At 56.2% G+C, this 11644-nt stretch overlaps 1 protein-coding gene across 2 annotated transcripts in view; it reads left to right on the top strand.

Annotated features, from left to right (window-relative positions):
* Positions 1–966: 966 nt before the first annotated feature.
* The window catches only part of ITGB3 (integrin, beta 3 (platelet glycoprotein IIIa, antigen CD61)), a 21062-nt gene continuing 10384 nt past the window's right edge, over positions 967–11644 (top strand). The window contains exons 1-3 of one of the 2 annotated variants that reach the window (XM_009334883.1): positions 967–1024; positions 6351–6448; positions 10832–11012. In XM_009334883.1, the coding sequence (XP_009333158.1) occupies positions 967–1024; positions 6351–6448; positions 10832–11012 (337 nt within the window). Of the gene's footprint in view, positions 1025–6350; positions 6449–10819; positions 11013–11644 lie in introns of those variants that run through there. The other variant, XM_009334884.1, reaches the window with a different exon arrangement.

The following is an 11644-nucleotide window of genomic DNA, read 5'->3' as shown; positions in this document are numbered from 1 at the left end:
CTGTCATCTGATGGGAGGGAGCAGCCCAGGGCTCCAGGGAAACAGCCCTTCTCTCCCTTTTGCCCCCCCCCCCAGCCCATATTTTGAGTGCCTCAGTTTCCCCATCTCTGAGAAGGACCTTGGTATCGCAGGGGAACAAGAGGTTTATAAAACCCCTTCGGGAGGCACCCTCAAGCAGCTCTGGCATTTCAGCGGGGACAATTCTTGTGCAGATCCGACTCCCTGTACTTGCTCAGTGTACTTGCTCCATTTCTGAGGACACAGAGGGGAAAAAATAATACAAGTGAGAAGAAAATCAGGTCCAAATTATCCGACCCAAAGCTGAAGTTCCCTCCCTTTGCGATGTCCAGGTTTATACCCAAACTGTTGGTTTCACCAGGTCCAATTCTTGGCTGCGTCTCACTCAGCTCCATTTCCGCAGAGATATTCCCATTTGCACCAGTGCTCTGGGGAGGGGAGCTGAGAACCCACACTTTCGTATCTGTATGTATTTGCTCTATTTCCCCTTAAATCCTTGAACTCAGAGGCAGCTCAGACTGGGTTTAAAACCCAGGCTGCCTTTCATGCAAGAGTTAATAAAAGGAGGGAGTGAGCAAGATTTTGCAAGGAATTAAACCCAGGCGAAAGAGCCTATGGGAAAGAGCCTGTTACCAGCCCCAGGGCTGTAGGTCACCAGTGCTGTGTAGTTGCTGCCAGGGTTTATTAGGTCCTTGTCTGAGCTGAGAGAGCAAAAAAACCATGAGGAGCTGCAGGCAGAGCGGGCGGGGGCACTCCCTGACTCAAAACTGAGTGATGAGCCAGCGCAGTTTCCTCCAGCCGGCCCCGCTCACCACGTGTGTCATACACCCAGACTCATGATTCATCTCCTGGACTGCTCAAAACCTCCGGCTGCCCCAGAGCCGCTCTCCATCGCTCACAGCGGGGCTGGTCCAAGCAGCCCCCCACACTCGGGGCTCAGAGGAGAAGATGGGAAAACTCTACGTGGCTCTCGGGATCCTTGTGCTCTGCGCTGCTGGCAGCTGGGGTAGGTTTACAGCCCGTACGTAGCACTGTCGCTTGCTTAAAGCCAGGTCGTTTAGTGATTATAGTGCCTGTTATTTCCCAAAATCCCAGGACTTTCTGCATTCCCAGGGTCTGCGATTTCCCAGGAGAATCGCTCGGAGGGGGACCTGGCAGCCTGAAACCTCGGTGTGGTTCCCAAATACAAAACACTGCTCAAGCCGGTTGGGCTTCGGCTGGGTCAGGGCTAGGAGGGTTTCTCAAAGATGCTATAGGGTCAAAACATGGTTTGGTGCATTATTCTCGCACTGGGTGTGGCAAGTTTATGTTCTCTACCTACGCTGTGTTTGGCTCCGGGTACTGGTTTGAAATGGAAGGACTGGGGTGTGACTTGGGCTCCGTCCTTAATAAACAGAAAATACGCTGAGGGAGTTTGCAGGGCAGGTAGTCGCTGTATCCATGTTATTTTAAGGGCATGGAGGGTATTTAAGTCAGCATTGCTGTCTTGTGTTATTTTTTCTCATGCTATTTCGGTGCTTTTCTTTAAAAACTCTGATTTCTGGCATCAGGTGATTTCAGGACAAATGCAGTTTGCATTTTTAAAAAATTTCCAGTGTCTGAAGCATGGAGAAGAAGCCTAGAAAAGCATTAGCTCCTCCCCAGGTGTGTTTCCGGGGCTCAAAGTAAATCCTGAAACTGCAAAATGGTGCTGGTGCTTTCAGCTCCCGATTTATAAATCAATCCCATTGTTTTTGAGGCCAGACTCAAGGGAGTTTGGGGCAACATTGTTCTGTCTAAAGAACTCCAGACTTTGGTGAATTCCCAGGAACAGCCCGAGGTTCCGATCTGCTGCCGGAGCGAACTGTCCTCAGTACAGGACATAGGATAACCCCTGGAAGAGTTTGAGTTGATAGAGCTGCAGTTTGGGTGTGTGCAGGTGATTTCTCTGGTCCTGTGCGTCGGTGCCTGTAATCAGCTGAGCTCAGTTTGGGGCATGCCCTCTCCGGGAAGATGCTGGCAGACAGGGAAGAGGTTCAGGGAAAAGACACGGTCCCGGGATGGCGTGGGCAGATCAGCCAGAAAAGCCCAAATCCAGAAAGGCCAGAGAGGATGTAAGTATGGTTTGTGTCTTTCTTGAGTTTTCTAAAATATTTTTATCAAGTGTCCTGTGTGCACATTCTTGCTCAAATTGGCAGAGGAGGAAAAAACAAAGTGTGTGGCTGGCTCACGTGGTACGTAGAGGAGGTTATTTGGAGTGCAGACTGGGGACTGAGTGATTTTCTCCAGCCAGGGAAGGGTGATGCTCAGCCACAGACGTCTGGGGTATTTTGAGTGCATCATTTCACCTCGCTCGGGGCCACAGCGCTGCCCAGCCCCAGGCGGGTGGTTCCCATGCTGCCCAGTTTATCTCCCGTTTCCCTGTATTTCTTTTTTTTTTTAAAGCCTGAGTCTTTAGGATCAGATCATTATATGAGACCAGCTGCTTTCACAGTAAAAAAATGCAGCTTTTGTACTTGGGTTTATTAGTTTTTATGGCTGGGAAAAAAAGCACCCAAAATAAAAAAAAAATTAAAAGGAACTAAAAACCACAGAATTTATTAGTTTAGGCTGCGCTGGGATCTTGTTAACCTGCTCACAGCCAGGCAGTGTCCTGAGCCTGGGAAGCGGTGCTGGGCACTCACAGGGCCACAACCTGAAGGGGCTCAAGCGCCTCAAGCTGCAGCGTCCTCTGCTCTCCTCCACCTGTGCTTTTGCTCCCCCATCACCCAAGGGTCCCACTCCCCACCTCCCTCCCGCAAAGCCCTCCCAAAACCACACCCTGTGTCCAGCCCCACAAGCAGTGCTGGAAATGCCAAAATAGAGACGTTTCCCCGCCGTGAGGGGGGGTGAGGCTGCCTGCTCGCAGCAGGAGGAGCAGCATATTTGGATAGTGATAACTGCCCTTTGTTAATCACCGCTGGCACCTGGGGGGATTTCGGCCCCTTCCCAGGGGGAAGGGATGGCCCTGCTCCATCCAGCCCCAGGTTAAGTGCAGCCAAGAATGGTTCCGTATGGTGCTGGAGGTTGGGGAAGGGTCCTCCATCCCCAGGCACGTGTTTCGGTCATGGAGCGACGGAGACCACGGGGACCACAGGGCTGCGTGAGTCTGGGGCAGACACCTTCAGGCTGGGGCTTCGGGCAGCCCGAGTGGGCAGGTACTGACCTGCACGGACCCCCCAGGCAAAGCCACCGCTGCCAGCAAGGGCATGGTGGCACGATGTGACGGCAGACCCCAGGGCAGCCTCGGGCATGGCAGCATCCCTCCCGCAGGGACCCTCCTTGCTGCAGCCCCATCTTAACCCCATGTGCCGCTCCCCAGCCATGGAGCCACGGCTCTGCCCAGGCAGGACAGCCCGGCTTGTGGTCCTCATTGCAAAATCAACCAGAAAATTGGGTTTACATCTCCTGCATGGAGGGGGGACAGCAGATCAAGGGCCCCTGGGCTGTGGGGTGGAGACAGGAGGGAAGGAGAGGAAACCACCAGGGCCCAGAGGCTGCGCACAGGCAGGAGGTAATTTGTACCAAATGCTGGGGAGCAGACGAGCTCTCCAGCCCAAAGGGACAGTCCTGGGGCTCATTAGCCCCAGAGCTCAGATTTCGCGGCATGAGGAGGCAAAGTGGAGGCAGCCAGGAGCTCGGCTGGCAGACACAAGCTTGGAAATCCTCCACATCATGTTTCAGTGTAGCCGGGTCTCGCTGAGACCAGGGTTAACACTGCACAGGGGAAACTGAGGCAGGGAGTGGCTGAGGGACTTAAGTCACAGTGGAAACCTGTTTGAGATAGGATTTGGACGAGTGCTTCTCACATCCCGGATGCTGGTGTGAGCCCTGGGTCCCGTCCCCTGGCTGGGAGCATGGCTGGAGCACCCATGGGTGGCAGGGGCCCTTGTCAGCTCTGCACTTCCCCAGCAAGCTGGGTGCTGGGGCAGAGCCGGGTGACTTAAACCATCCTACGGCAAGCTAAAACCCACCCCTGAGGGAACAAACTCCACACTGGCATTAAATAGGAGTCTGGGCCAGGAGCGTTGCTGGTGGTACTGGGTGCTACAACCCTGCCCCAGCCAGGGCTGCAGCCACTGGGGCTGTGAGTCAGCAGCTGGACACAGCCGCTACAGGGAGGGACGTGAGAGCAGAAAGCAATGAAGCTCCTGGCATGGGGCAGGCGCTACCTGCCACGTCTCCCCCCGTCCCTGACCAAGGGGCCACAGTGCTGGTCCAGGTATCAAAACATCGGGGCTCCCCAGGGACCTGCAGTTTTGGAAGCTGTTCCCATGTTCGGGCACGTGGCCCCGGGGTTGGCAGCTCTGAGTGTTTAATCCTGAGCACCTCGAGCTGCCAGGGCCGTCCCCGTCCCTGAGGGCTGCCGGGGTCATGCCTCCCCTGCCATCCCCAGAGGGCTGAGCCCCCGCCAGCCGCACCGGAACTGGCTCCCACCTGCACGGCACAGCACAAATCCAAGGCACGCGCCCCGCGCTGGGCTGCAGCCACCGGCGCTTGGCAAGGCAGGAGGGATTTCACATGGACACAGCAGGAGCAGGCGTGAGAAGCGGGAGCTGGCACTGTTGGTGCTGCTGCTGCTTTCTGGGAGCCTTTTGCCTTCTCCCCACTCAGCCCCGGCTATCCGGACACATCCACCCCAGGAGGCAATACTGCTGTTAACATGTTGCTAAGTGGCCTTGGTGCAGAAAGCGCCAGAGATCGACCTGTTGCTCTTTTGGGCAATGCTAAATTTAGTCTTTCCCATCCTCACACGCCGCAGCCGGGTATTTTGGTGTATAGCGAGAGCTCTGGGAGCGGATGCAACCCAAGAACTGGTGCTGAGCCAGGCAGTTGGGTTTTAGCCTTTAGTTTAGTCCCCCTGGATGGGATGAGCAGGGGGTGCGGGTGGCAGACGTCCAATGGGGCACACCAGCCCCAGTGCCCCAGGGCACGTCCCCGAGCAGCCGCTGGCCTTCAGGACAGCCGCAGCATGTCCAGCTCAGCCTGTGACACCACCCTCGTACAGGCACACACATCCACGACACGCTGCACGCACAACCACTGCGCGCGTGTGCGCACACACACACACGCACATGCACACTTGTGCTCCCAGACTGCATGCCAGTGGACACGAGCGCACGGTGCTGTCGATGTGGTTCTGCCCAAAGACCTGACAACATCCTTTCACCGTTTCCTCTTTCTGCTTTGTGTTGTATTTCCTGTGGCTACAGAAAACGCCGCTTTTTCTGCCTGCGGCTGCCAGGGAGAGCCCTGGGCAGGGATAGGGGGACACAGCGCAAAGGGGAGACCCCAGCACCCGCTGCTCCATGCCGGCATCCCCTGGGCTCCTCAGGCTGCAGCATTCCCCCAACCAAGCAGGCACACGGCTGCAGTCTGCTCTGCCCGGGGAATCCTAAAACTCTGCCAAGATGCTTGTGCCCCAGGAGGGAGGAAGAGCTGAGGGTGACGCCACCGCAACCGTGCCCCCAGCCGCTTGCCACATCGGCCATTGACAGCGGGAACCGCAGAGCCACACGGTCCTGCCTCTGCCAGAGTTGCTCCTCCTGCCCTGGCAGGCACTGGCGCTGCCCTGGGGCCCCCGCGGGCATTTTGGGGCCCTTTAATCCCCCACACAGACCCGCTGGGCTCTGACCTTTGTGACTGGTGCCAGCGTGCGTCTCCCAGAGTCCCCACTGCCACTTCCACAGACAGAGCCCAACCGTTGCCCGGGGCATCGGCACACACCACTGCTGGCATGTTTCTGGACTCATGCCCTTTCCCTCCCCTCCCTTCCCTGCGTTTGAACCTGAGCCAAGACCAGCCGCTGAGTTCAGCATCTGCACAAGGCGGCACCGACCACCCTGGGTCGGGGGTGGTGGGAAGAGGTGGCAGTTCCCCAGCTGCTGGCAGGGCTGGCAGGTACCACGCTGCACCCCTGGGAATTCACCTGTTCCCCCTCCCTGCTGCCCCAAAATGTCTGCAGGGAGGCACAAGGGGACATGTCGTCGTCCCCACCACCAGTGGTGGGGGCTTCACTCCAACACATGTGCGACATTGCAGGGATGGGGGGACTCTTTAAGGAGCTGGCAGGTGGGAAATGATGCTCAGTCCTGGGCAGGATGAAGCCCAGCTGGTACTGGGCTGGGGAGGTGGTTATAAAAGGGGCAAGGAGGCAGCACCTGGGGTTTGGGGCTGGGAAAGGGGTTAGAGCAGAGCCCTGGTGGGATGGGGGCTGCATCTCCTCATGAAGCTGCTGGCTGAGCACCGAGACTTCAGCACACGTGTGGATTTTGGGCTCTGCAGGTTGTAACCGCTCTGTTTTGCTGTTTCAGGGGGTAACATCTGCACCACCCGCGGGGTGAACTCCTGCAAGCAGTGCCTGGCCGTGAGCCCCCTCTGCGCCTGGTGCTCTGCAGAGGTAAGAGCTGGAGTGGAGGCTGGGCAGGGCTGAAGCACGTCCCCGAGCGGGACAGGGGACGTGTAGGAAGGGACGAGCCTTTGGGCTGTAAGATGGGTGCTGGTTCCTGTGTTACAGCCGCAAGCTTGGTCTCCGTCTGTTCCCACCGTGTCTAAACACATTCCTCGGTGGCATCTGGTTCTGACCACAGCTCAAGATGCACACCACGGGGCTCGGGCTGCCCGTTTCTGCCTTGCTCTGAAAATCTGCTCCTTATCTGGGTGCGTTGGCGGGAGCTACATCAAGCTGGCTGGGAAATGCTGATGTTTCCACTGGGAATTCACTTTGTCTCTCAAAAAATGTATATTTGAAAACCTAGTTTACTTTTCATTTGATTCTTGAAAACCCATTGTAAACCTCTAGCTAAAGGAATTTAATTGCTGGAAGGGCTGGAAAGGGAAGGGGGCCTGGTGGGAAGAAGAAAAAATACTGATTAGAAGTTGGGGTTTGGGTTTAACAGCCTTTTATTCATTGGAAAGAGGGCAGAAGGAAGATAAGGTGCCTGGTTTTGGTTACTGAGCTAAAGAAGATGTGAGAGCTGAGCTGTGGCTTTAAAATCACCCTGTTTGGGTGGGTGAGAGCCTGGAAGATCTGCCACGCTCCCCTCCAAAAATGCTGCCCTGGGGGCTAGTCCATGGGGCGCTAAGAGGAGGGAGTTTCCCAACAGGATGGGAGAGCTGCCCCAGGGCAGAGCCAAGGGGAGGTGAGGCTGGGATGGGGAGAGGTGATGAAACCTCCTTCAGGGCGTCGCAGCCGGGAGCAGTTCCCCTTCTGGCAAAGCTTTTCTTGCTTTCTGCTTCTCCGTCCGTGAAACCTTGCTTCCTCCAGCTGCGGCTGTGCCCGTGGTGCCCACTGGTACTGGGAAAAGACCTGGGGAAAAGTGATCCAAACTGGAAAATGCTGTTGGATCGTGCCTGCGTGGCCTGATGCTTTGGGGTCAGTGCGTGTCTGGAGGGGATGCCTCCGCTTGCTTGTGCCCATCAGATACCGCCAGGATCTCGGTGTGCGGTGTGAATTAAGGTGCTTGTGCCCCGTCTTATCTCCCGTAAGGAGTGGCTGAACTTTGCAGCACGATAAGGAACCTCACTCCCTTCTTCAGAGGGGGAACGGCCGGCTGGGCTGGGCTCGCTCCTTCCTGGGCCAGGCTGGTGTCTTGACGCTGCAGCGGGGGCTGTGATGGTGTTGGGGTTTTTTTTTCTCCACATCAGCAAAGGTTTCCAAAAAAGGAAATATTTCCAGTGCTGCTCAGGGCTGTGCTCATGGACAGACGTGACAAGCAGCGAGGGAGCCGTCCCGCTGCCAGCAACCGGCCCCCGGAGAGCCAGGCTGTGCAAACTCTGCTGAGCAACTCTGCCTCCAACATCTGGACCACATTGTCTTAATTTAGCAAATGAGGGGTTTTTCTGTGGTTTTGTTTAATTTCCCTGGGGTGGGGGAGGTCTCTGATACTGCCCCCCCCTTTTTTTTAAAGGGACAGTGCCCTTATTTGTGCTCCTTCTGCTTCCACTGCAGCTCTTTCCCACCCATGCTGCCTTACCAACGAGCCAGGGGTTATCAGTTACTCCTGCTCCATCCTGGCTTTGGACAGGAGGAGGATTTCATTGCGGTTTCTTGTGATCACTGACCTCACTGAGTGCTGATGCAGAGGAGAATTGAGTTTTATTTATTTTTCAGAGACCTTGACCGCTCTTACCAACAAATAGACATGCCCATCCACTCACTTTTCCTTCTGGAAAAAGTCAGCCAAGCCTTAACACTGAGATGTGGCTCTAAAATCACTTTGCAGATTATCGTGGCAGATCTTCCAGAATCTCACCCACCCAAAACGTCACCTGCTCTGGTTCCCTTGGAGGAAAGGTGGAGGCAAGGCTAGACCAGGGTTTCATTTAGAGAAGCTGCTGGAAAGTTTTAGCTTAATCTGCAGAGATATCTGTGCTTTGGGTCCTCCCAGGAGCTCTCCTACAGGGAAGCTGATGCTGTATGTGGTTGCCTGCGAGATGAAAACAGAGGTGCCCTGGGCATGTGTGACTTCCCGCAGCCTCCCTGCCCAGCAGCGAGGGAGCTCAGGGGTGGAGCTGGCTCTGCCAGCACCCTGCCTGACCCTGCCCTCACAGGGTTTGGAGGCAGCAGTCGGGGGATAAAATGATCAGGTTTCCCATCCTGGTGGGAGCTTGAGCAGATGCTGAGGTGAAGCCTCCTTCCCTGCAGCGGAAGAGAGGTGGTCAAAGGGGAGGTGGAGCTGGGGAGCAGCTCAGCCCAGAGCTGTGGGATGGCTTGTGATAGAGGAGGTGGGAACATGTACAAACGCGCACACACACCCCTGGCAGCATCTCCGTGATGGGGAGCTGATGCCGTCAGGGCCATGCAGATGGGAAAGTGGGGTCTGCAGGGTGTGTCTCAGTGGATGAAGTCCCTGGGCTGCCTCCGGGGCGCTCCTACCTGGGGCTGTCTCCGAGTCGCTGAGTCCGCAAGTCTACGGAGACTGGAGGGGAAAAAAAAATAGACTAGGGGCTGGGGGCTGCGAGGGCCTCGTAGCCAAATGCCCCATTGATGGCATGGTAACTTTTTCCTTTGCCTTCTGCAGTAATTTTGTTGCTGAGGAGGCTCCTGTGAGTCCTGAGTCGATCATGACGTTTAGGGCTCCAGGGAAAGGGGAAGGATGCAGCCCTGGGGTTAAATAGCCTCTCCATGGAAATCTCGCAGTAGGAATGACGCTGTTAATTCCATAAGGTGCTACGTGTCCTTTGAGAGCCTGGGAGTCCCTCTGGATCTCCAGGTATCACCTAGTGCCCCAGTTAAAAACCTGTCTGCCCAGCCTGCTTTTCACCTGCATATCTTTCCAGTGATTTCCCCGCCCGGGACAGGAATGTACGTGATGATTGATGGGATCTGGAATAAATCAGGCACCTCGTCCCGCAGCGGGGAGCTCCGTGGGGTGGTTGGTGCGTGCAAGGGAGCCAATATAGAGGGATGACTTGTCTTCTTCACTGACAGCATGCTGTCCAGGTGGTGAGGGTGGGAGCGGGAGGCCGCGGGGGAGGAACACGCCTGCTGATGTATTTTCTGGCTATCGCTTGGCCGCTGTTTCCAGAGGGCTGTAGGCCAGCCAGGGCCTCCTGACACCGTTTGCACTTTTCCACTTGCTTGCTTAAAACGCACAAATTCATTCCTGGGTTCAGCCAGCCTGAACCTGGGGGAGCCGGTATCCTGGATGGGGAACCTCTCCAGTGCTGGGAGGCTGCAGTGTTGGGGTCCAGCTTCCCAGGTGAAAGGGAGGGAGCTGAACCAGCCGCACCGAGACTTGTGCCACCCCCCTTTGCTGCAGGGAAAGGCTGTGCTGGTCTGCTGCAGGACTTTGAATGTAGAAAGATTTGGGTTGTAGGAGGGAGGTGGAGAAACCTCTTGGAGGGGAGGGTGGCTGCTGCCTGGCCGGGAACACGCGGCAGCAGATCCTGGCAGTGTTGGTCTGGGAAAGAAATTCTTCCCATATTTGTCTTCATGAGAAACTGAAGCAACGGGAGCCCTTCTGAATGTGCTGTGATAAGGGCGAGGAGCCGGGAGCTTTCTAGGAAAGGAGGGACAGGGCTGGAACCCCACCGTGACTCCACACTTTGTGCTTCCTCCCCCGATGGGCACTTGACGGCTTCTCCCGCAGCCCCGTTGCCTTCTTGCTCTTTCACTCCTTTTTTGGTTTTCCTTTCCCCCGGCCGGCTCCATCTGGCAGGAAGCTGGAGAGCTGGAGATAAGCCTGAACGTTCTCAGACAGGAACCGAGCGCTGCTTCGTGCGACGGGCTCAACTGCAGCAGGGCTGTTCCTTGCTCGCAGCGGGATTTCTAAGGGCACGTGTCGAGAAAATCGGCGGAAAAGGTGGCTAGTCTTTTGCCAAAGATTAGAAAACAATAAAAAAAGTCCCAGACTTTGCCCCTCACCCCCAGCCTGCCACATTCACATCCCACCTCACCCTCTTCTAGCCATCCTATGTAGACAGGCTTTCCTTTTAGCTTTGCCAAAAACTAAAAGAAACCTGAGGCTCCAACTGCTAGGAGTCAGGAGCGGGGTTGGCAGGGATAAATTATCCATTGCTCCTTGGCAGGGTTGCTGAGCTCCCCCGTGGAGCACAGCAGACCCAAACCTGCTCCTAGCCCCAGCAGCACGTGCTGATCCTGGATCCCCTCTGTCTGCCACCTCCCTCGAGCAGAGACCGTGTGCCCCAAAAAGCCTCTTATCCTGGTCTTGCATTAGGTGTGATAAAGCAGGGGCTCGCTGGGGAAAAGGGGGCCCTCTCTCTTCCTCCCGGCATAACCCCAGGGGAGCTGGCTCCTGACCACATCCCTCTCCCGCAGGACTTGCCACAGTCATCCCCTCGCTGTGACCTACGCACCAGCCTCCTGCAAAATGGCTGCGGGCAGGAATACATCGAGTTCCCCACCAGCACTGTAACCATCCTGGAGGACCGACCCCTCAGCAACAAGGGCTCGGGGAGCTCCACCACCACCCAGATGAGCCCCCAGAAAATACAGCTGAACCTGCGGCCGGGTAAGAGCCCCCAAACCGCTGCGGGAAGGGGAGATGCAGTGGGAATAACCCAAAGGGTTCAAGTGATGAGTGAGCCATCGCTCTGCCTCGCTGGCCAAGGCTGTCTCGTGTCCATCAGGGGCAAGACCAGGCTGAGAGCTGCACCGAACCCTCCTGGAACATCCCTAATGGGCAGCTGGGCTTTCTGCAAGCACATTTCTGCTGTTCAGTCTCTCGGCTCAATCCTGTGGTACCCCAAGGGGCAGGACGGGATGCAACTTCAACAACACACGGGCTTATTTTATAAAGCCGCTTATAGACTTTAGCCACTGCTGCTGCGCTCTGAATGCTTTGGTGGAAGTCAGCTTGTGTCTAATGAGCCGTAGAGCAGCTGGCAGGGTTGGACTGCCAACAGGTCCCTGTAATTTCCCAGACTCGTTTCAGCCAGGCAGGCTGGAGCCAATTAACTGTTATGGTTGTTTGCCAGCATTGAGGAGTTTCAAGCCAGGCAGGAGGCAAAACTAACGGACGTCACTCGCCCAAGGTCACAAAACTGGTTTGGGGAACGTGGAGCGAGTGGTGCCATCACCGTGCTCTGCCCCACACGTAGCCCACCCCTGGCCATCCACTCATGGATGACTCTTCCAGTCTCA

Source organism: Pygoscelis adeliae, unplaced genomic scaffold (assembly GCF_000699105.1).
Source record: "Pygoscelis adeliae isolate BGI_AS28 unplaced genomic scaffold, ASM69910v1 Scaffold112, whole genome shotgun sequence".
NCBI classification, from domain to species: domain Eukaryota; kingdom Metazoa; phylum Chordata; class Aves; order Sphenisciformes; family Spheniscidae; genus Pygoscelis; species Pygoscelis adeliae.
Note: the sequence above shows the minus strand (reverse complement) of the source record. Positions and strands in the feature narration are given on the sequence as shown.